The sequence below is a fragment of the Oryctolagus cuniculus genome, chromosome 3 (genome assembly GCF_964237555.1).
Source record: "Oryctolagus cuniculus chromosome 3, mOryCun1.1, whole genome shotgun sequence".
Lineage (NCBI taxonomy): Eukaryota > Metazoa > Chordata > Mammalia > Lagomorpha > Leporidae > Oryctolagus > Oryctolagus cuniculus.
The window spans coordinates 75,558,267-75,583,452 of NC_091434.1; the positions used below are offsets into that span (position 1 = coordinate 75,558,267).

The window sequence follows — 25,186 nt, forward strand, 5'->3', positions numbered from 1 at the left end:
GCATCTAGAAACCTAATCTAGTTCCAGTATTTGTAAACCATTCCTTGACAGCGTTCCTAACAGACGGGAGGCATCTGGGATACACTCAGTGACCAAGCTTCCCGATTGTGAGACAGCCCATCCCCATGCTCTTCTCTCTCCTTGTGCTGAGCTGAAATAGGCTGCATTGCAGTTGCCCACGTCTGCTCTCTGGAGCGACCCACAGATCCTTTTCTTCTCACTGATGATAGCCCTTGAATTGTGACTTTATGTCGTGTCCCTGCTTAAGACCCCACTTCAAACCACCCTCAGTTACTTGTCCTTACTTCCTGAGACTTGGTTCTCTGCTGCTGTCAGCTGCAAGCTCTAAAATTGTGTTTCCCTAACCGTGCTTTGGAACACTTGATGAGATGTTAATAGTTATTTATATTAAAAAAAAAAAAAAAAAAGACTTGAGTATGAAGGGAGTATTTTCATCAGCAAATAAGTTTGCAAAACACTGGCTTTTTTTTTTTTTTTTTTTTTTTTTTTTTTTTTTTGTCCATGCTCCTTAGGTGAATCAGTGTTTTTCTTTTGACTGGGCATTTCCTAATTGTTAATTCAGCCTGTGATAGCATCAGTCTTTTCAGCAGCCATGGCACAGCATAGCCTCGGATGCAGTCATCCTCACATTAACAGCCATCAGTTCAGCTCTCCCCTCACCTTATGTTTTTCTGGGCTTTATTATTTTACTGGTCTTGTATAAAGCACAGGAACAGATGATTTTTTCAGTATTTTCCATTCTCAGGAGTTATACAAGAGTACTTCAAAAAATTATAGAATTATGAATCAAGAAAAGTTTATTTGGTGTAAAAAACTTGAAACCCATGCATAGTTGTTCTGTAATACCCATTTCCCATGAATGTTTTGAAGAACCCTCATATATCTTACAGAATGAAGTTAGCTTGTAGAAATAAACTTATTAAATGGCCTTAAAGTAATTTTGACACCTTATTCCACAGAAACAATGGATTTAAAAATAATTTGTATATTCTGTTCCTTGCCAGAGGTCAGCAAGTAGATTGCAGCTCACTAGGTGTTTCAGTGTATCATCATGGTATCTTATGGATGGCTTTATCAGTCACTCCAACTTGGATTTAGCAAACATTTCTCTGTGACTCTTAGTTAACTCTTTGCAAAATTGTCATTGTATACTCGCCCCAATCTGGCCAATTTAACAATGCATTACACTTTTTTCAGTTTTCAGGAAACCCTTAAAATCACACTCATACTCTGTCTGTAGGTGGCAAGTTTGAAGATTGCCACTGGGAAAGCCACCAGGAAAGATAGGATCATTTGCTTGACTGCGTAATCATGTCATCCTGTCTATATATAATGCTGCACACTTCAAATATATATAATAAGAACTTTAAAAAAATGGGCAGCAGATTGTGAGATTTGATGATTGTCTCTTCTGTTAAGAAACATTTTTTTCAGAATGTTTGGTGAACTCTTTACTTAGTGTAGGATTAACTATACAATCATTAAGTAAATTGAAAATTCATCTTTGTGAACATAAAGAGTGAGAATGTGAGAGTGAGGTAGAAGAAGGGTTAGAGTGTGGGCAGAAAGGAGGTAGGAGAAGTATCACTATTTGCCTAAATCTGTATATATGAAATACATGAAATTTGTACAACCTAAATAAAATTCAAAAAATAAAGGCAGCAGGAACTGAGAGCCAGTGAGACAACAGAAAACAATGTATTCATTGTTCTCCATTCACAACCATTCCCAGGTTGCAGGACAGCCTGAAGTATTTACATTGTTTTTTTGTTTTTTTGTTTTTTTGTTTTTCTCTCTCTCTCTGGTTTTCCTGATAGCATATAGTTGAGTTCTGTTAAATCTGACAGGTGTAATGTGGCTGCAGTGTTCATGTACCTTGCCCTCTTTTCCGTTTGTTTTCTCTCTAAATTTTTTTGGGCTGGATCATCTATGAAATTTATACTGACATTTATAGCTCTGTGACTCTAATGTAGTGTTCGTTTACACAGAAAAATTGTTAACATTTGTGTGGTATTCAAAATTTTTAAAAGCTTATTACAAGTGCAAGCAAGGATACTTAAAAAGTGGAATTAAAACATGTTTATTTTGGTACAAAAACTATAGAATTATTATTATTATTATTATTATTATTATTATTGAGACTGGTGTTGTGGCAGTTAAGCCCCAGCCTGTGATACCTCGTATCAGAGCAACAGTTCCAGTTTTGGCTGCTCCACTTCCAATCCAGTTCCCTGCTAATGTGTCTGGGACAGGTGCTTAAGCCCCTGCCACCAAAGGGGGAACACAGATGGAATTCCAGGCTCCTGGCTTCTGCCTGGTCTAGCCTTGGCCATTGCAGCCATCTGGGGGAGTGAACCAGCAGACAGACAATATCTCTTTCTCTGTCTTTTCCTCTATTATTCTGCCTTTGAAATAAATAAAATATATCTTTTTTAAAAAACTTCATACTGTGAAATCCACACAGAATTTTTCATAATATGCATTTTTTGGACTTTTTAAAGACCTCTGACTTCCATTTAATCTTTGAGAGCTTGTTTGGAGGTTGTAGCAGGGGAGTGCAGCTACTCAGATACGAGTCCTCCTCTAGTGAGGAAGGTCATCTTCTTCAACTACAGCTTCGGGAGGGATGCACTTGGAGTGGTGAGGGAGGAAGGGGACAGCCGCCTAGCCAGCCAGATCAGTCAGATCAACCCTAGTGATCAATGAGGTAACAGATATTGCAGCCACATCACACTCACATCCTCCATTTAATCTTTGACATTTTACTAAAAGAGGGCTGAACATTTTGGTGTGGTGGATTAAACTGCCACTTGGGACATTCATATCCATTCTGGCTCCTTCACTTCTGGTCCAACTTCCTACTGCTAGGAAGGCATCAGGTGTGCCACAAGTACCTGAGTCCCAGCCACCCACATGGACCCAGATGGAGTTCCTGGCTCCTGGCTGAGGCTTGGTCCATCCCTGACTATTGCAGGCATTTGGGTAGAGAACCAGGTGATTGTCTGTCTGTCTGTCTGTCTCTCTCTCTCTCTGCCTTTCAAATACAAACACATAAATATTTTTAAAAAATAAAATTATACCAAGAGTTAGAAGGAAGTTATTATCTCTATTTTATGGATGAGGAAACTTAAAATTGACAGCTCAAATTACGTGCCTAACCTCCCCAAATTGGTGAAGAAGCCAGAAACCAAACCTAAAACCACACTTAATGACAAGTTCCTACACAAAGTATGGTTGGTATGATGGCCTAAATTGTTTTCCTTTTTAAATGTCACAAATTCTATTTACTAGTCAATTTTACAATACCTTAGCTATGACATTGAGTCTGCCTCTCTGAAACTTCTTGTTTTCAATTTTGGTAGTTCTGTGAGTATATCTATATAGATGAGTTTGGGATGAATATGTATATATCAAATATTATAAATTTTAGATAACTGTTCTTTTGGCTACCATATGATTGTATTAGCCAGGAATTCTTGTCAAGTTTTATTTGGAAGTTTAAAACTTTGTTCTGCCACTTTTATGAGCACCTACGAGCAGCATTCACGTCTCCCTATTTCATATTTCTAAGTGGTAAAGTGAGGTATTACTGCATATGATTTTACATGGTGTTATATTTTATTTACTAGATACAGAGCTGCTGTTATTTATTGTCTCCTCAATTTTCTTATGCATTCTTTTTTTAAAAAAAAAAGATTGATTTATTTATGTCAAAGTTACAGAGAGGAGAGACAGAGAGAGAAAGAAATCTTCCATCTGCTGGTTCACTCCCCAGATAGCCACAAAGGCTAAGGCTGGATCTGGCCAAAGCCAGGAGCCAGGAGCCAGGAGCTTCTTATGGGTCTCCCACATGGGTATAGGGGCCCAAGGACTTAGACCATCTTCTGCTACTTTCCCAGGCACATTGACAGGGAGCTAGATTGGAAGTGGAGCGGTTGGGACTTGAACCAGCGTCCATATGGGATGCCAGAGTCAAAGGTGGCAGCTTTACCCACTTTACCTGCTATGCCACAGTGCCAGCCCCACTCTCACTCGTTCTTATTGGAGAATAGCAATCATTTTAAAATATCTTAAAACTTTGTTCTGATGGTCAACACCTACCCTGTGGCGTTTCTAAATCAGAAATTGTGGTCATTCTTCCTGATCACTACAGTGTTGACATGCGGTGACTAATCCGCCCTCCTTTGTGTTGTGCCTGTCTGAGCTATGTCTTCTCGTCACTCACTCTCTGTTTGTTTGGTTCCTATGTGTGCTACCACTGGCCTTTACACACTCGCCTCCTTCTCGCTGATGATTCTTGATTCACACCCTGGCCTGGTTTCTGTTTCGCGCTTTGGGTTCCACGCATCCTCTGGCACCCTGTTGGTCTCAGTCAGACTCCTTGTTACAAGTCTCCTGGCTTGGATCTTGACTTGTGTCAATCTTTCACAGCATTTATCTCAGTTTTGAAATGATTCAATTACCCATGCAATTATCTGAGAAATGTACTCTCTCCTAAGAGAATGCAAACCTCATGACTGTAGGAGTCAGATGACCTGGTATGTTGTTCCAAGCCCATCTACACTGTATAAATGAACAGTTGAGTTGTTAACCTGAGATAAATGAGTCCTCTCTAGCAGGCTATAGAAACCACCCTTGTGGAGTGGCAGTCTTTTAAGCTAACTGGATTTTCGCTGAGGTCCCTTTGTCCTCCCCAGCCTCTTTCTCCTCACCCTTCTTCAGTGTCACTCTGTCTTCTATTGTCACACCACTTTCCTCTGTGCAGTTCAGTCACCAGCTGCCATAATGAGCTCTCCAATAACTAAATAAACAAGGGATGAGTCAACTAATAATAATAGTAAAACCAGCAGTGGGTTCTATGCACAGTACTGTATCTTTTTGTTGTTTTCTTAACAGGATACAAACTGGCATTTAATTACTTAAAAGCAAAAAGATATGTGGATGCAATTGACATTTGTCATCAGGTAAACACTGAAATTTAGATTTCTTAAACTGTTCCAAACGCATAATTTCGTACTATAGTTAATCATAAAATGTACATTTTGAGTAGATGACTTAGTATTTTATTTAAATGACATCAAGTATATTCTGGAAAGATTATTGTGTTCGAAATTTAGAAAATAGTAGTTTATGTAAAACAAACATGTATTTTTAATTTGGAACCAAAATGAAATATTTGTATCAATTTCAAGGTAGAGGCTAATGAACAAATGTTAAATAAAACTTAATTTTCAAGTTAGAAGATGTTTTGATATAATACTGATTCTCCAGATCATTGTTCTGAATATAAACTCTTGTGAATGTCTCAGTCTGGCCAGTGGTGAATTGAGATTTATAAACCTGATAAAATGTTTTATTCTGTAATTTAGAAGTCATTCAGTTACAGATGACTATTTCTCAAGTTATATTTTTGAATTCCTAGAATTTCCTTATATATACATTGTCTTACTGATATTCTGTATAAAACATTACATTAAATATTGTAAAGAGTTCCAAGAAAAGCTCCTTAGAAAAGAATTTTGTAATGTCCCTTATCCCATATAACTGCACATCGGCATCATTCTAACAGATGCTAGCCTCAGTGGTGGCAATCAATGAATGAGTCTGTACATTACAATTATGGTTTCACATTAATTTAAGATTATATGTTAGAATCATTTGTAAAAGTTTTTTTTTTTTTTTTAATGGAGATCTCCTCTTAGATCAGTGGGTCTGGAAATTCATGTTTCAAAATTACTCCAGGTAAATCTGATATTTGATCTTGATTAAAAATCACTTTCCAAGGCTTTACTAAATATCATGAATAAATAGTTTAATCATGAAATATTGTAAGTCATTGATAAATAATTTTTCCCACCATTATCTATTAAGGAAGGTATTGTTTTTGCTGTGTTTTCTACATGTGTTATACATATTGTACTGTTGTCATTTGGAATGTAGATGAACCATGTTCCATCCAAAATGTCACCTTTCAAAGGTGTTGTAGTTGCTGTAGCATTACTACAATGATATTACACCTGTAGTGCTCTTTGCTAGTGAATTTTGTGACTCCTTAGTTCTTGATAATTAATTGCAGGTTCTTTGGGATTCTTTGTGGTTTTTTTTTGCAGGTTCTTGAAGCACATCCAGCTTATCCAAAAATCAGAAAGGATATACTTGACAAGGCACGCATGTCTTTAAGACCTTGAAAAGGAGAATTTTAACTTAGTTTGTTGGTTAAGTGAGAAATGAAAGGAGCTTTGAGTTCCTCCGGTTCAGAATTGGTTAGAGCTAATGTTTCATGATAGAAGCATCCTTTCCTTTCTCCAGCAGAGGCTGCTGCTGCACATAAAGAGAAAGCCATGCCAAACGCATGCCTGCTAATGGAGAGGGTGAATGAGAACCCGTCTGTCTCTTGATGACGTGTAGATATGGCAGCTCTGTGGTAAAGACTGTAAACCATTTCTACAAAGAACATTTGGTTAAAATCTGGATAATCAAACATTCTGTCTTTTTCCTAAGCAATGTCCCTTGCTTATTTCAGGGAATATATGTAAAATGCATTGTTCTCTGTTAAATTTTTTGTGATAGTCTGTGTTTCAAAAGTTTGAGTAAACCTCGATGTAAATTTATGAAAAAGACAATATATATTTTAAATCTATATTTTAATAAAGATCTTGTAACTATATTTTTTATATTCCTCTTAGAAATCACATGGCGTCAAAAGTTTTGCAAAATCAGGTTAAACTCCTCAGGGCAATATTGCAGAAAATAGGACTTTCTTAGGTAAGCCTTTTCTGGCAAAGTACAGAGTGTCAGTTTCCCTTTCTGCTCATTCTTCCAATGTGATTTGAAAAAGGAGCTCACAAGATTCACCATGTGAAAATCACTTGCTCACCCAGCTATGCCTAACAATACCCAATCAGAGCAGTTATCCCTCTTTTACACTAAATTTAACCTCTTCTTAATAAATACAGTCCTTATCATTATTTTAAATTTTTTGTCTACATATTTCTCAATTGTCTTCAAAAATCAAAAACACGATTTTCAATATTCCTACATTTGCAATGAACACAGAGTGTTTTTAAAAGTCATTTGCTGCTTTTCTTTAAGTGTCTTCTACCTGGGGAAGGCATTTGGCATAGCAATTAAGATACCATTTAGGATGCTGTCATCTCATATCAGAGGGCCTGGATTTGAGTCCCAGCTCTACTTCTGATTCCAGCTCCTTATCCCTGCACACCCTGGTAAGCAGTAGTGGCTCAGGTGTTTGGTTCCCTGCCACCCACATGGGAGACCAGGATTAGGTTCCCAACCCTTGGCTTTGGCCTGACCAGCACAGGCTGTTGCTAGCATTTTGGAGTAACCCAGCTGGTAGGAGATCTCTGTCTACATCTCTCTCTGTCTCTCTACCTTTCAAATAAATAAAGCAAATTTTAAAACAATGAATGCCCATGTTGAGCTGTATTCTCTTGTGACTGATCACTTCTCCAAGTTTTCAAAACTCTTTTTAATTCTAATTCTACGTTATAAAATTCTAATCAGTCCACTTTTTCCACCTACCTTTTATTTATGGTGTTTCATGAAAACATTTAACAATAATAGAATATGTGAAGACTTTCATGTCTGTTAAATACTTATACATGTCTTATTATGTTTGATCTTCACAACCATATAATACAGGCATCATTATCCCTGTTCTCAGACTGAAGCTGTGAAAAAATTATTTCTTTATCATCAATTCAAGAGGAAAAATATCTTACAGCCTGAATGGGCATTATTGAGCACAAGGCATAGACTGAGTATCCCCCAAAATTCATGTTAACATCCTAATCCCACATGTGGTAGTATTCAGAGGTAGGGCCTTCAGGAAGCAGGAGGGTGGGATGGGATGAGTGCCTTTAAAAAAAAAAAAAGAGAGAGAGATCTGAGAGTGTTCTCTGGCTGTCTTTCCCAACAGGTGAAGCCATAACAAGAAGTCAGACTCCAGACTCGGAGAGCTAAGCTTTAGGGCAGGCATTGCAACACAGTGGGTTAAGACACCACTTGAGGCCAGAGCTGCAGCTCAACAGGCTAATCCTCCACCTGCGGTGCTGGCACTCTGGGTTCTAGTCCTGGTCGGGGCGCCAGATTCTGTCCCGGTTGCCCCTCTTCCAGGCCAGCTCTCTGCTGTGGCCAGGGAGTGCAGTAGAGGATGGCCCAAGTGCTTGGGCCCTGTGCCCGCATGGGAGACCAGGAGGAAGCACCTGGCTCCTGGCTTCAGATCAGCGTGGTGCAGCGCGCCGGCCGCAGCGGCCATTGGAGGGTGAACCAACGGCAAAAGGAAGATCTTTCTCTCTGTCTCTCTCTCACTGTCCACTCTGCCTGTCAAAAAAAAAAAAAAAAAAAAAATCTCGTATTAGAATGCTTATTCGAGTCCTGGGTACTCCACGTTTTTCATTGAACTTCTTGCTAATACACCTTGGAGGCAGCTGATGGCCCTTGTATTTGGATTCTTACCACTCTCATGGGAGACCCAAATGGAATTTTTGGCTCCTGGCTTCAACCTGACCCTTTTTGGGAAGTATACCAGTGGATGGTTGATTCTCTCTCTTTCTCTCTCTCTCTCTCTCTCTCTCTCTCTCTCTCACTCTCTCGATTTGCCTCTTTCTGTCCCTCCTTTTATCACTGTGCCTTTCAAATAAATAAATTGAAATAAAGTCTTTTTTTAAAAAGTCAGCCATCTGTTACTCAGAAATAGGCCCTCACTAGGACCTGGCCGTGCCTAAACCAGAATCTCAGAATCCAGCCTCCAGGACTGTGAAAAAGAAATTCATGCTGTTGGTGAACCAACCAGTTTATGATATTTCGTTATAGCAGCGGGAGCTGACAGAGGCAGAAATCATATAACAGAATGCTTTGTAAATCCAAGTGAACTTGGATCATGGGATGCTACAGTCATGAAAATTGGATAAAGTCGAGCATCTGTTCTCCCAGCAAGACATTTGCAAATCAGTGTTTCTATCTGTAAAATGAAGATTTTGTTTTTGTTTCTTAAGATGACTTTTTTTTTTGCAACTGCCATTTGTTAGATGCTATTCTAGGGACTTTCCTTACTTTATGTCTTGAATTCTCAACTTGCCACAGAAATAATATTCCTATATTTCAGATGAGGAAGAGAAGACTTGGAGTGAGTGATTTGCTCAGGGTCATGGAAAAAAAAAGTCAGAATTTTATTTCATCCTGTCCTAGCCATCTTTGAAGCTTGTGCCTATTTACTGTTTGAAATGCCTTTCAAACCTAAGGGAGAAAGTATCTATAAGAAAATGTTCTCTTGTCTACATCTGTCTGTCAAATGAAACAAAGTGTTCTATCTCAGACATAGCTAAGTAATGAGGAACAAGATGAACTGAGTGGAATGAACAGTTCCTACCGGTGTAGATATTATCAAAGAGGAATCAATTGAGGATAAGTGTGCTATAATAGTCAGGAGCATGGATTTGCAGTCAGACCAAACTGGGTTTAAATTTTGACTCTACCACTTAGTAGAAGTCTGAGTCTCAGTTCACTCATTCATAAAGAAGTTTATAAGCATAATAACCTGCCTCAGGGTGGAAGGAGGGAACATATATAAAACGTATGATGAATGACTGAGGCTCTTAAAATGTTAGCTCTCCTTGCTTCTTATACTCCATGTAGAAATTGCAACTGAGAAAAGAACCTTCATGGACGAAAAGAGACAATGTCCAAAGCGAGATTGAAGGATAAGTAAATTCCCTTAGAAAGCTCGGCCATCCAGGACTCAGGATTCTCATTCATTCCCTGTCTTCTTCCTTCCTTCTTTTTCTGTCTCTCCACACCAAACATTAGGCTAGACTCTTGACATGCAGACTCTCATTTCATGCACCTCCAGGCATACTTTTGCCCTTACCTCTTCTATCTGGTATTCTCTCCCTATTCCTTGCCCTGCCTCTGGTTCCCAAGTTTCCCCCTTTAGACTTAATCTTTTCTTTGCATCAAGTATCAATTGTCATCTCAGACCTGTCTACGTCCAGGATCACAATCTAAAGCAGCATCCTGTGATTCTATCATGCCGCCATTTTTAAACTCTCTATGAAACATATCTTATGCCCAGGACCACAAATCTGTGACAGTTGTGACTCAAACTAGGCAGTATTGATTCCAGACTGCTCTGAACTGCTACTTAAAGGAACCAGTAATGTTAAATGAGACTTCCAGGTTTTCAGGATGGAAAAGAGAGACATAGCTGGAATGAAAGAATTTTCTGTGAACCTGAGATCTACATTTGTAAGTTTAATTCACTTTTGACCTTAATCCAGCCAGTATAACAAACTGGGTCCCCAGAGGAAATAGCTTTCTTCCCTAGAGGTCAGGGACCTTGAGCAAATCTGGAAATGCCCTTTTATGCTGCACAGCTGAGGAAGCTTCCTTGAACTTTGCACTAGGGTATAAGGAGATACTGAAATCGCTATGGAAACCAAAAGACCAATTAAGAATCTGACAACAGCCATCCTGGCACTGTAGATGACAACTGAGTAGTTTTAAAATAGGATCATATAGATTAGTAGCAGTTTTTAAAAGCAAGCTTGGGCAAAGGTACAAAGATAACTACCATGTACATACAATGCTAGTAGAAGTGCAGCATTGCCTTCCTGACAGGGAACTGGGCAATATGAATTAAGAGCCTGGCCTTTGATCAAGTGGTCCCATTTAGGGAAATCCATCATGGGAAGTATTCAAAAACTTTCTCAAAAGTTTTTCAGCTAAAAAAGGTGTGACAGCAATGTTTTTTGCTATTTTTAGTTGTTACCAAAACATCTAACATGAAAGACGTGGTCAAATACATTAAGATTTTTCCAATAATGGAGTACTATGTGGTCCTTAAAAACTTTAAAAATATGTGTTTAAACTTCTTTCACAGTTATTTTTTAAAAAATTATGTGTTGGGACCAGCGCTGTGGCATAGTAGGTTAAGCCCACACTGAAATTGTCGGCATCCCATATGGGCACCAGTTCATGTCCTGGCTGCTCCTCTTCCAATCCAGCTCTCTGCCAGTGGCCTGATAAGCAGTGGAAGATGACCCAAGTTCTTAGGCCTCTGCACCCACGTGGAAAACCTGTAGGAGGCTCCTGGCTCCTGGCTTCAGGTTAGCCCAGCTCTGGCTGTTGCGGCCATTTAGGGAGTAAACCAGCAGATGGAAGACATCTCTGTCTCTCCCTCTCTGTGTCTGTAATTCTGCCGCTCAAATAAAAAAAAATCCTTTTTAAAAATTATTTATGTGAAAGACATCTCCCACCTGCTAATCACTTCCCAAATACCTTCACCAACAAAGGCTGGATCAGTCTGAACTGAGGAGCCAGGAACTTCCTTTGGGTCACACACATGGGAGGCAAGGACTGGAGTAGTTGAACCATCATCCACTGCTTCCCGGGTGCATTGGCACAGGACTGGATTGGAAGTGGGGTAGCAGGAACTCAAACTGGCACTCCAGTATGGCAGGTATCCTAAGTGGCAGCTTAAACCTTTACACTCAAATACCTGCCTCCCACATATTTTTTAATTGATTTCTATTTGTTTAAAAAGCAAACAGAGAAAGAGATGAATGGAAAAAGAACTTCAATCCACTGGTTCACTTCTCAAATGTATGCACTAGTCAGGGCTGGGCCATGCCTTAGGAAGGAGCCAGGAACTCCATCCAGGACTGCAACAGGAGTGGCAGGAGCCCCAGTACCTCAGACATCATCTGTCGCATCCCAGAGTGCACATCAGCAGGAAGCCCAATCAGAAGCAGAGGCAGAACCTTATCCCAGGCCCTCGGATATGGAATGTGGCTATCCCAAGTGGCAACCCACTGTTCCACAGCACCCACCCCTCACAGATTTTTTAACTGTTAAAATTCTCACAAAGTAATTTAAAAAGCATAAAACTAGAAACAGTGCATTAATTTGTAAAAAAAAAAAAAGTGTGTATAATAGATAACACAGAAGCTCAATGAAACTCAGTTGTTAACATGGTTATATGTGAGTGATGACATACCAGAGAATTTTTATTTCTTTGCGATTGTAAAAGTTCTGCAATGAATGTGTAGTCTACATTAAAAGTAAAAGGTTTTTCTTGTTTGCTTTTTAACATCAGCCTCAAACTTGCTTGTTGCTGCCTGTTTAAGCGATTTTACTGAGCAAAGATGAGTGAGGAAAAAAATAAACAAAAGCAGATATTCTTTCAACTCTGAACACTCGTGCTTTACTTCCAGTTGTTCATAAAAAATGTAATCTAATTTACTTCAGTTGTCAGAGGGAAAGATTCAGGAAGTGTAAGATGAGGAAAGACTGCCTGAAAGTGGTGATGGCGGTGATGACAGCAGTGGCGGGAGAAGAGGGGTTCCCAAGGGAATATCCAGAGGCTCTCCTGCCACGGGGGCCAGGACACAGTTCTGCAGCTTCAGAAAGAACTGAGAGCAGGACCACGTCTCTGCACTTCTAGTCCATCATCCTAGGAACAGAGTCTTAATGTCAGTCATTGCAAATGTAACAAGTTGAAGACCCCGTGGAAATCAGTGAAGCCCAACAGGAGTACAGTGTGTGGCTGTGCAGTGCATGGGCTGTGTCACAGGGAGCCAGCCCAGGGGGCGGTCGATGAGGCTGAAGGCCTCCAGATCGCACACTCCCGACTGCGTCTCCTCAGAGGACAAGGTCTCCCTTTTCTTATTTGAGCAAAACTGTCCCCTAGGTGGGGGGTGGGGGGGGCAGCCCTGGGACTGGAACTAAGGACAGTAGAGAAAATTGTGTACACAGAAGGCTGAGGGAAGGGGGCAAGGGGGCCATGACTGCAGAGGTCTGAGAGAAGATTTTCCCGAACATCTTGAAATGCTCATGTGAAAAAGGCAGTCAATGTTGAGTTATGAGAAGAGAAGAGAAAAACTGAGTAGGAAAAGGGGGAATGGATGAGTTTAGTTAAGGAGAGAGATGGAACAAAATAACTGCAAAGAAAGGCACCACATAGAAAGGTGGCCTCAGGAGCCCTTATGTTAATTGGCTCCAACAGTTTTATAACAAATAACACAGACTTTGACCCAAGGGCACCACTGCTCCTTCATATGCAATGGAATTTAGGCCTCTGTTTTCCTTGGACTCTGAGATATTTTTCACTTATTTCCAGGTTCCGGGTTGTGGTTGCTGGGAGCGGGCCTGCCAGATGAGAAGGGGGTTACTGTAACATAATAAATCACAGCGAAGAGGGAAAATGTACTACCCTCCTTCTAATACTTTCTTAAGAACCAGATGTTTTCTAGAAAAGAGCTTCCCTCCACAATCCGCCTCCCAGTGCACATCAATGAGTCTGGCACAGTGCCCATAAAAGAAATGTGATCCCGTAAATGAGGAAAGCTGAGTAATGAGCAGGTTCTAAATGTCTTCCTTCCAAGCGGCATAACCTTGGAACCAATGGCAATCTTTAAACCGGGGCTGTTTTCAAATAGTATGCATGTTATTTTTATCTTTCTTTAAACAAATCCTTTTGGCACTGTAAAAGAAAACTCTAAAAAAAAAAAATAAGGATATTTTGAGAGAGTAATTACTATTTCCGTTTCCGGCAAAGGCAGCCTAGTGTTATTTTTAACCAGTAAAATGATGTAAGAACCTTGAGAAATACTCGAGGCATGAAGAACAGAGCTGTGAAGTGTTCAGTAGTATCCTGACTTACAATGCGGTCAGGGTCCTAGGTCTTGTTATGTAGAGGTTAAACTTTGAAAGCACTTAGAAGGACATTCACAGAAGTGCTAAACAGTTACATAAATGCTCTTTTTATACAGTTTAAGTTACATACTTGAAGTTGCTTCAGTCGATAAAGGAAAACTCTCCTGACATACCGGTTCTTGAAAATCTTTCAGTCCCCTTTTCACGTTGACTTATGTCACAAACTGCAGGGGATAGTCTCAGAGTGTAGACATGGGGAGAGTCCAGGATACTGAGAAAAACCAAGAGCAACGTTATGATTGAATGCATAGAACATGAAGAGGCAAGGGGAAGAAATGGGACAGATGAGATGTGTCTGGATTCTGATGTCACTTTTCTGGCTTAGGCACAGAAATCTGCCTTTTAAAGTGTGTCTTACTCCATGTTGAGTTGTTGTTTTATAGATTTCTTAAAATGTCAAATATTCATAATTCTGGTTACAATAAAATTATTTTGTTTTCATGAAAAGAGAAAACATGATTTAAACTTTTAATTTGGGAATCATTCCAAGTATATGGGAAGTTGGATGAATAAGAATGTAAAAAGCAGCCACATACCAGTATATATATTTACCCAGTAAATATAAATTTAGTAAAATACATAATAGTAAAATACTGTTAATGTTTTACCCTTTTTACTTGATCATTTGTACTTTCCATATGCACTTACACATTCATATATATATATATATACTTACACATATATAAATACATAAAATGTCTTTCTGGGAGGAAGTTGCATACATTATACATACACCCTTGTACCCCTAAATACTTTGGTGTCTTATTTACAAATAGGGATGCAGCTATCAACTTCAGTAAATTTAACATGGACACAGTAATCAACAGCACCAGTTGATCCAGTCATGCCCCTTGTCCCTTCAGTCCAGATCCTCCCTGGGATCGGACACTGCATTTATCATTGAGTTTCTGTGGTATTTTCACCCTGGGGCATCCTCACAGCCTCTCTCCATCTTTTATAACATAGACATTTTTAAAGAATTCGGTCCTCTCCCCTCCTCTCCTTTTTTGGAAGAGAAGATTCCTCGTTTGGGGTTTGTCTAATACTTTCTCAAGAATCGCTGTGAGCTAAGAATTCCTGGCCCTGCCGCTCTATAAATGATGTTGTGTCCTCAGGGTATGACATCTGGAAGCCCATATGTCCATCTGCCCTGATTGGTGAATTAATTTTGATTACTCAGACAAATTTCTCCACTATGTAGTTATTATTTTTCCCTTGCAATTAATAAGCAATCTGTAAGAAGACACTTTTGGATCATAAAAATATCCTGCTCCTCTTCAAAAATATCCCCCTGCATTATCATGATTCTTGCCTGATCTGTCATCACTATCATAGTTATAAAGGACAGCATTCTCACATCAGCGCTTCCTCCACATGTACCCAGCACTCAGCACTCAGCATTTTACTTTAAGCAAGAGCCTCTCCCTTGCTTACTTTAATTTTTATTTTACCTTTTAAATGTAAAAATGTAGGCTTGGAAGATGCTGTTTTTTTCAATGTTCATTAATGTCCTGCCTAATTGTGGGGCTTAATTATTTTCCTATTTGGCCAGTAGGCGCCTCTTCAAGCTGGCTCCTATGACCTTGTGACTGTCCCCAAGATTCTTGTTTTATTTTTATTTACTTATTTATTATGCACTTATTTCTAGCATAACAAGGTGTCCCAGGCTCAGCTACTAATGTATCCTGCTCCTACCTTGGAATCAGTAATCTCTCCAGTGAACCCTGGTTTTCCTTATTGAGGAATATTAGAAATAAGATCTTACTCCCAAATCTGCTCATCGCTATGAGAATATGTAATTGTTTCCAGGCCCTTTCCACAGATGGAAACATATGCATGAATATGTACATATGCATACACATACATACATGTGTGCATACACATATGTGTTTGCACATATATCTAAAAATCGTAAAATTACTTCAATGCCTCCAATTCCATTTCATCATCAAAGAGCCCTCCTTGCCTTCCCAATTTTTCATTTGTATGACCCTTCTTCCACAGTAAAACCTTGAATCCTAAAACCTCGACATATTTGTTCATTTCTTGAATCTTATAATCCAACTAAAATAGTTTCTGAAGTGCTTCACTGAAAGCCCATAGTAAAAGACACAAACCCTGCAGAAAAAAAATGCAGTGTTTGTTTGCTGTCCCCAACCTCCCACACTACCACCAACTTTAGTCGACTTTTAATGTTGATAAATTTAACAACCTATCTTAAAATGTCACTATCACCATTTCCCAGTCGTGTGAGGTATGTTAAAACTCAAACTCAACAATTGATTGCTGATGAGAGCCTATGATCTGCTTCATAGACCAGCTTTGCAGTTTCCTTCCAATATTCATCTGCCTGCAAAATAAATGCCATCCCTTCCCGCGCCAATCAGTGTCATATTAGTGAGGTAGTGGCAGGGAGGAGAGGAGCAGTCTGCAGATCAAACAGACTGTCACGTGGTAAGGTTGAGAGTTAAGAATTTTTAAAATATATATGTTTAATAGAATCGCATGATTGTAAACGGATTTATTTTTCTTTGGCCTTCAGTATTTTCAGACCCTTTGCTGTTAATCTCTTACATGGCCATTAAAATATTTATATTTCTAAAAGAATAGGGAAATTTTCCTCCTATATTTTACCTATATAATGCAAGTTTCTGGTTGACAACCATTAACTATATTTCTCCCTCTACCTGTCCTTTCAAACTGCTGCCTTTTTTTTTTTCATTGAGTGAATCCTGGAAAATCTTGAAAAAAGTTAGATTTATTTCCCTTATGCTTTAGTTTAGTGTTTACATTTTATATCTATCTCCTTGAGTCCTACGGCCTCATGAAATGATTTTGAATAGCATCACTGCGGAGATGATGGGGAGGTCAGCTATGTTAATTTCAAAGCGCCCCAGTCTTCGGTGTGAGGTTGCCTAGCAACCCATCTCTCAGGCCTCCTTTGTGGAGGAGAGAAGAGAAAGCAATTCTTCTACACACTCTCAAGCCGAGATGGTTTTGTAAAGTGAAAAACCTTTTGCAAAGGGTCCAACACAACCCGTTTCTCCTCTTCTGCCCACTCTGCACTTCACACATGATGAGAGAAATAGTCAGCCTTTGATGCCTTAGATCTGATACAGAGATAAAACAGGACTAGACATGATATGGTCAAACAGTGAAAGTGACCCGTATCCTTACGTAAAACTGAGACACATTAATTAAACCACTCAGCTTCCCCTTTCTCTTCTATGAAAGCATACTGTCCCCTCAAGTTCTTAAAGCCAGTTATGTTAAATGGAACTGCAACTGCCTGCTGAGCATCAGTTACCATAGCGACGTGAGCCAGGAGTGATGGTTTTCTCCTTAGGCACAGGATGGCTGAAATGTGTTCAACCAGGGGACTCAAGCAGCATGCTGACCAGAAATCAGACTTCTGGAAAGAGCCTGCTCAATCCGTTTTGCTCCATACTAACTTGAAAAAATGAACAAACCACTCTGCTATTTCCTCAAAGCTGTTCTCTTTTTAAAAATGAATTTCAGTGGTGACAGAAGTGCCCTACCTTCAGCACACAGGAGAAAGGGGGCCAGTGATATCTTGCAGGTGAAACCCATGTGAGATGAGAAGAGTGCTGGACAAGCTGTGCAGCCCTTTTGGACATCTCTGAAAACACAATGGGGAAGAAATAGAAATTTGTGTTGTCACAATATTTACGTACAGTTCTGGAGATCACTTATGAACCCCACCCCAGCCTTATGAGGGGCCTTCAGAACGTTTGTGCAAAATTCACATTGTCTTTTAATTCTGTTTTTCCATGATCTTTGGGAAGCTACCTTGTATTGTTTAGGCAGATCATGCTAGACAGGAGAACATTATGGTTCAGATCAGTGTCATCTTTATTTTAAAGATGTATGTATGCCGGCTCACTAGGCTAATCCTCCGCCTTGTGGCGCCGGCACACCGGTTCTAGTCCCGGTCAGGGCGCCGGATTCTGTCCCGGTTGCCCCTCTTCCAGGCCAGCTCTCTGCTGTGGCCAGGGAGTGCAGTGGAGGATGGCCCAAGTGCTTGGGCCCTGCACCCCATGGGAGACCAGCATAAGCACCTGGCTCCTGGCTTTGGATCAGCGCGTTGTGCGGGCCGCAGCACGCCAGCCGTGGCGGCCATTGGAGGGTGAACCAATGGCAAAAGGAAGACCTTTCTCTCTGTCTCTCTCTCTCTCCCACTATCCACTCTGCCTGTCAAAAAAAAAAAAAAAAAAGATTTATTTATTTGAAAGGCAGAGTTACAGAGAGGCAGAGGTAGAGAGAAAGAGACAGGTTTTTCCATCCACTGGTTCACTCCCCAGATGGCCGTGATGGCCGGAGCTGCACCAATCCAAAGCCAGGAGCCAGGAGCTTCTTCCAGGCCTCCCACACGGGTGTCGTCTTATAAGTGTCTGTGTAAGTTAAAACAAGTGCCCAGCAGAATGCAGTATGCTAGGTTCAGCTGTCTCTCATTATGAGTGAGAAGAGAGGAATATAGCCTAGTGGGCTTTGAAGTCAAACAACATGGTTTTGCATCCTCTGCCACTTACCAGTAATGTGATTTAGGGCAAATTCCTAATGTTTTTTTCTTTTTTAAAAAAAATTGTTTTATTTAATTTGAAAGGCAGAGTTACGGGGGGGGGGGGGGAGAAAGAAACAGAGAGAGAGAGAGAGAGATGTCAGGGGCCAGAAGCTTCATCCGGATCTCCCACATGGGGGCAGGGGCCAAGCAATTGGACCATCTTTCCACTGCTCTTCCCAGGCCATTAGCAGGTAGCTGGCTTGGAAGTGGAGCAACCAGGACTTGGTCAGCACTCATATTGGGTGGAAGGTCCGTGTCGCAGGTGGCGGTTTTACCCGCTAGGTGACAATGCCGACCCACAGATGTTTTCTATGTCTCAGCTTCCTAATATGTAAAATGGGACTAAACGAGAGGTTGCTGATAGGGTGAAATAAGAAAGTTTTATGTGTACAATTTAATACTTTATCCCTTTTAGTATTTTTTTGTTCTAGTTAATACTATTGGTTGAACTCTGTAGTTAACACACATTTATTCTTAGGTGTTGAAATTTAACTGAAAAGTGATCCCTGTTAAATATAAGAGTGGGAATAAGAGAGGGAGGAGATGTACAATTTGAGACATGCTCAATCGGACTTGCCTCAAATGGTGGAGTTAGAATCGTGCCAGGGGATTCCAAAACAATCCCATCAAGATTGCATGTACCAATGCCATCTCACTAGTCCAAGTGATCAATTTCAGTTCACAATTGATCACACTGATAGGTCTAAGAGTCAAAGGGATCACACAAACAAGACTAGTGTCTGAGACTACTGATAGAATCAAAAAGGGAGAGAATGATCCAACATGGGAAGTGGGATACACAGCAGACTCATAGAATGGCAGATGTGCTAAATAGCACTCAGCACTCTGACCTCAGAATCAGCCCTTAAGGCACTCAGATCTGGCTGAAGAGCCCATGAGAGTTTTTAGCCATGGAAAGCCAAGACACTCTGGAAAAAAAAAAAAAAAAAAAAAGGACCTAAATGAAAGATTTCTGCAAATAGATCCCAGTAGAAAGAACAGGCCATCAAAGGAGGAGGTACCTTTCTCTGAAGGGAGGAGAGAACTTCCACTTTGATTATGACCCTGTCTAAATAAAATCGGAGTTGGTGAACTCAAAATGTTTCCATAGCCTTGGCAACTCATGACTAGAGCCTAGGGAGATTTCTGACGCCATAAACAAGAGTGTCAAATTGTTAAGTCAACAACAGGAGTCACTGTGTACTTACTCCTCATGTGGGATCTCTGTCCTTAATGTGAATTGTTGTTGTCCAATGTGAATTAATGCTATAACTAGTACTCAAACAGTATTTTACACTTTATGTTCTGTGTGGGTGCAAACTGATGAAATCCTTACTTAATATATACTAAATTGATCTTCTGTATATAAAGATAATTGAAAATGAATCTTGATGTGAATGGAATGAGAGAGGGAGTGGGAGATGGGAGAGTTGCAGGTGGGAGGGAAGTTATGGGGGAGAAAAAGCCATTGTAATCCATAAACTGTACTTTGGAAAATTATATTTACTAAATAAAAGTGTTTATAATAAAAAAAAAGTTTATGTGACACACCTTGCTGTTATTTGAGTGCATCCTCCAAAGTTTCATGAACTGGAAGCTTGGTCCTCCAGGCTGGTGTTGATATGATGGTACCATGGAGAGGTGCAGCCTAGTGGAAGGTGGATATGTCATTAGGTGTGCCAGTTTGGAAGTGATTAATGTAGTTCTTACAGGCCCATAATTCCTTCCTGTGAGAGTGGGTTATTAAAAAAAGAAAAGAATATGCCAAGTCCCTGAATCCCTCTGCCTTCCTGTTTCACCATGTGATCGCCCTCTTTCACACATGTTCCAACCATGATGCCACCTCCCATGCTGTGAGGCAGCCAAGAGAGCCCTCAGCAGAAGCCAAAAAGATGACCTGGGACTTGAAACATCAGAAGCTGTGAGCCACATAGACCTGCTTACTTTTTTTCTTTTTCTTTCATTTTTTTTAAGATTTATTTTATTTATTTGAAAGGTAGAGTTACACAGAGAGGTGGGGAGAGAGATACATAGAGATCGCCCATCTGCTGGTTCACTCCCCAAATGGCAGCAATGGCTGGGGCTGGGCCAGGCCAAAGCCAAGAACAAAAAGCCTCTTCCAGGCCTCCCACGTGGGTGCAGGGGCTCAAGGACTTGGGCCATCCTCTGCTACTTTCCCAGATACATCAGTAAGGAGCTGGATCAGAAAGGGAGCAGCCAGGACTCAAACCAGGGCCTGTATAGGATGCTGGCATTGTAGCCCAACCTGACACACCACAATGCCGGCCTCGGATCTGTTTTCTTTATAAAGTACTCAGCTTTAAGCATTTTGTTATAGCAACAGAAAACAGGCAAATACACACCTGATTCAAATGTCTATGAATTTGGCTGAACCAGCCACCTAGTGTTTAATGAGCACCTGGTTCATGCCCCCATGCTGTGCCTGACGTTGCAGGGATCTTGAGATCCCATCCTAAAAGAGGGCAGCTAAGCGTGAGGACCGTGACTGCTGGTTATCCACCTTTCTGACACTTCCAATTGTATGCCATCTCCACCAGCGTGCTGTGCGTGCTAACATGGCACTCCTTGTAGGTGTATTCCAGGGCCAGTTCACAGGGAAAACCTTCACTGCTGTTGTACAGCCAAATTTTTTTTAAAAGATTCATTGATTTATTAGAAAGTCAGGCTTACACAGAGAGAAGGAGAGGCAGAGAGAGAGAGAGAGAAAGAGAGAGAGAGAGGTCTTCCACCCACTGGCTCACTCCCCAGTTGGTCACAACAGCCAGAGCTGCAACAATCAGAAGCCAGGATCCAGGAGCTTCTTCCAGCTCTCCCACGAGGGTGCAGGAGCCCAAGGACTTGGGCCAACTTCTACTGCTTTCCCAGGCCATAGCAGAGAACTGGATCAGAAGTGGAGCAGCCGGGACTTGAACTGGCACCCATATGGGATGCCAGCACTGCAGGCAGTAAACTTACCCGCTATGGCACAGTGCCAGCTCCTCTGGCACACTTTCCTGTAAACATTTTATCTGCTGCTGATTCAATAATAACACTTCCCATGAAGCTCCTTTGAGGTATTTTAGTTAAAATGATTAGAGACTAACAAATGTAACCTCTGCTGCACCCAGCACTGTGCCCAGTAGATGCAGGGTCTCACACTGGTCCATTGTACCTTCTCCAGTTCTCACAAACATTTCATGGCTCCTGTGCCGCAAGTTTAGCCACGTACAACGCCTGATGTGTAGTCCCTTTGTCCCCAGTCTCCTCTACTCTAGGGTGGAGGAAAGTCGCCACCTGGAAGAGGTTACCGAGGTCTGTCTCTAGGGATCAGAAGGTTACTGGACAGACAACCCCAGAGGACCCACCACAGACAGGCTTTCTGATCCACACCTCTCCCTCCATAGTACTTAATGCAAGATTTTTTTTTTTTTTTAAATATCAATGGGAAGGGGCAAGAGGCAAAGGGGCTTGGCAGGGGAAGGGCAAAGATGGCACTAAGGCACTACATAGATGACCAACTACATCTAACAAGCACAAGGGTAGGCCTTTGGCCTGGCATTAAAGATGCAGTTGGGATGTCTACATCTGCTATCAGAGTGCTGGGTTCAATATGTGGCTCTACTCCTAATTCAAGCTTCTTGTTAATGGGCACCATGGGAGGCAGCAGGTAATGGCTCAAGTAGTTGGGTCCCTACCATCCATATGGGAAAGCTGGATTGAGTTCCTGGCTCTCAGTTTCAGCTCAGCCTGGCCTGAGCCATTGTGAACATTCGGGAATAAACCAATGGATGAAAGCCATCTCTCTCTCTCTCTCTCTCTCTCTCTCTCTCTCTCTCCTCTCTCTCATAAATAAATAATTTATAAAATAAAATTTACTTTTAGTTTCTGTCCCAGTTCATGTGAAAGACAGAGATGCTAGGAAGCTGACTTAATTTAGCTCCTGGGACTCCTTGTCACGCTGCCCCAGTAAATGTCTAAGACTCCACCCACAGTTTCTTGGATACACACGTGTCCTGAAGCATTGACAGGTATGAGGAAGTCAACCAAGAATGAAGCAAAATTTGAGATGGGCTGGTATCACTCCTTCTGGGACTTCAGCAAGTAAAATTCTGCCTGACAAGAGGACCTCTTGGGGAGACAATGGTGAGTGTGGTAGCTGAGCCCCCAGGGGCAGGAGATGCCCATATGAGGTCTCTGGCAAAAAAGCCATATCTTGCTGGCATGCACTTGGGGAAAGAATATCATTCAAGGTTGCCCAAGGTCCCACGCACTTAGCTATTACTGTCCCTGTCCCCTTGACCTCTCTCTTTCAGTCCACTACTCCTACCCACAGGGTTCTTTCCTCCCTCATCTTCTAGCCCATCCTCATGGGAGAACTGGGAGAACCGCTTCCTTGCCTGGAGACAAGCCGTGCTCTCCTGTTTCCGTTAAATATATTTTGTCAGTGCTTCCCAAATCTCTTACTCTGGCTTCTAGCCAAGGTATTTTGTCCTCTTCCTTATAACCAACTTTAAAAAAAAAAAAAAGAATTCTCTAGCATTCAGTTTTTACATAATAAACTTTGATGGCCCATTAGACTGAAATGTCTAATCAACAACAAGAACCTCCTCCCTGCAAAATGTCTATTTTCTGCTCAAATGCAAGAGGAGCTTAAATTCCAAACACTTCCAGTACCACAAAGAAAGAGAAGAAAAACAGAACAGCTGGTTCCATATTAAAGTAATGGGAATGTTCATCTCCTGCCACAATTCAAAAAATATTACTGAATATTCAGAAAAGTAAAAACTGTGCTTGTATAACAAGTTCCTGGATCGTGCTGGCCTTCCTGTAACAATCATTTCTCTCCTGCTTTTGCGTAGATGGCCCCGCCTGTCCTAGACTTCCATCTGTCATCAGGAGAACATGACCATCTGGAGTCAGTACAGATCATCAATCTTGCCACATATCCACGTTCTTTAAATATTGTTTTTAAAAAATATAATACAACTGAGAAGTCTTTGTTCCACTCCTGTAGCGGTTCTGCCTGATGACTGCTGGGGCTCCATTATGACTCAGGCTGACATGACTGGACACCAGGGCATCAAACACCGCCCTAGCGACCTGTGCTAGCTTCCTACTGCCATTATAACAAATTGCCACAACCTCAGTAGCTGCAAATAACACATATTTTTTTTCTTTTCTTTTCTTTATTTTTTTCACTTGACAGATAGAGTTAGACAGTGAGAGAGAGACAGAGAGAAAGGTCTTCCTTCCGTTGGTTCACCTCCCAAATGGCCGCTACGGCCGGCGGCAGCACCGATCCAAAGCCAGGAGCCAGGTGCTTCCTCCTGGTCTCCCATGCGGGTGCAGGACTCAAGCACTTGGGCCATCCTCCACTGCCTTCCCGGGCCACAGCAGAGATCTGGACTGGAAGAGGAGCAACCGGGACTAGAACCCGGAGCCCATATGGGATGCCTGCGCTGCAGACAGTGGATTAACCAAGTGAGCCAGGGCGCTGGCCCCACTAAACATTAAATATTTTTCTTATACTTCTGGAGGTTGGAAGTCCAAAATAGGTCTTTAATGCTAACCTCAAGGAGGCAACACAGCTGTATTCCTTTGGAGGCTCTACAAGAAGCTGATCCTTGACTTTTTCAGCTTGCAAGGGCCACCTGTATTCTTTGGCTCCTGATTACAGCATTCCCACCTCTGTTTCTGTCAGTACATCTCCTTCCCTAAGTTCCTTGCTTCCTTCTTTTTCTACTAAGCCTTTTTTTTTTTTTGTTTTATCATATTGGATCCACCTAGATAATGCAGGATACTCTCAAAACCCTTAACACAACTGCAAAGCCTCTTGCCATGTAAATTAACATGTCTACAATGATAAAGAGTAGGGTGTGGACATAGTTGGAGTTCATTATTCTGCTTGTCACACAGTCCAACACGATCAGACTGCTACTTTCTGGAAATCATGCAGCCTGATTTCTAGTTCAAAATTAGGAATTTCAATCAGGGTAGGACACTGGAATGCTTGGGATCTAGGTTTTCCTTTGATGTTTTGGGCAGTAGTCCCCAATTCTACAGGGTGATACGATGAAAAATGCTGGCTTTAAATCAGAATGAACTGAGCTCTCATCACTTAACATCTCTAAGAACCTGGGCAAGTTCCTCAAGCTCTCTGCGCCTCAGTCTCCACTTCTCTTCTATGGGAGTGTTCCAGAAGAGAGACTCAGACAGACTTACCTGCAGGGGTGCTCTAGGGAATAACACTGATAAGGGAATAAGAGAGTCAGAATCAGACAGCAGTGAGGCCACACGAGGGCTTTTGCCACAAAGACAACGTTTAGCAGTGCAACAAAACTCAATAACCAAGACAAACAATATTTTAATGCATTGTTAAAAATCACTAAACAAATTAAAATTTCATTTTAAAAGTATCTTAAAGTTGTTATTTACTTGTGTGTGAGACAGAAACAGAGAGCTCTCATCCCTTGGTTTACTCCTGAAATGCCCAAGCCAAGAGCTGAGAACTCAATCCAGTTCTCCATCTGGGTGGCAGGAATTCAATTCCTTGAACCATCAACTGCTGGCTCCCATGGTCGTCATTAGCAGAAAGCTGGAGTCAGGAACTAGAGACAGGAATTGATTACAGACTCTCCAGTGAGCGGTGTGGACCCCTTAACCACTAGAGGTCCCCAAATTAAAATCTTACAGAAAAGGTGGGATCAGTGAGAGTGCTATGTCAAGCCATATTGAAGTCCATGGCAAAAGGAAAAACTGCCATACTGATGGCATCTTTATTTAAAAATTGTGATATTTTGATGATCACAGAATCTTTACAATTTATATTTTTAAAAATATTACATTAAA

The 25,186-nt window shown here is 41.1% G+C and overlaps 1 protein-coding gene and 1 non-coding gene across 5 annotated transcripts in view; one reads left to right on the top strand and one right to left on the bottom strand.

The window, feature by feature from the left end:
• Positions 1-12,227, top strand: part of TTC21B (tetratricopeptide repeat domain 21B) — a 112,222-nt gene extending 99,995 nt beyond the window's left edge. For 3 of the 4 annotated variants that reach the window (XM_070070739.1, XM_002712247.5, XM_051848549.2), the window contains 2 exons: positions 4,918-4,985; positions 6,132-12,227. In XM_070070739.1, the coding sequence (XP_069926840.1) occupies positions 4,918-4,985; positions 6,132-6,209 (146 nt within the window). In that variant the 3' untranslated portion in view covers positions 6,210-12,227. Of the gene's footprint in view, positions 1-4,917; positions 4,986-5,711; positions 6,082-6,131 lie in introns of those variants that run through there. The other variant, XM_017342903.3, reaches the window with a different exon arrangement.
• A 1,325-nt stretch (positions 12,228-13,552) lies between these two features.
• LOC127491526 (uncharacterized) lies at positions 13,553-20,026 on the bottom strand. Its single transcript, XR_011387280.1, has 3 exons — positions 19,889-20,026; positions 17,295-17,395; positions 13,553-13,966 (listed from the first exon to the last, which is right to left on the bottom strand). It is a non-coding gene; the product is annotated as an uncharacterized protein (transcript).
• Positions 20,027-25,186: the final 5,160 nt, after the last annotated feature.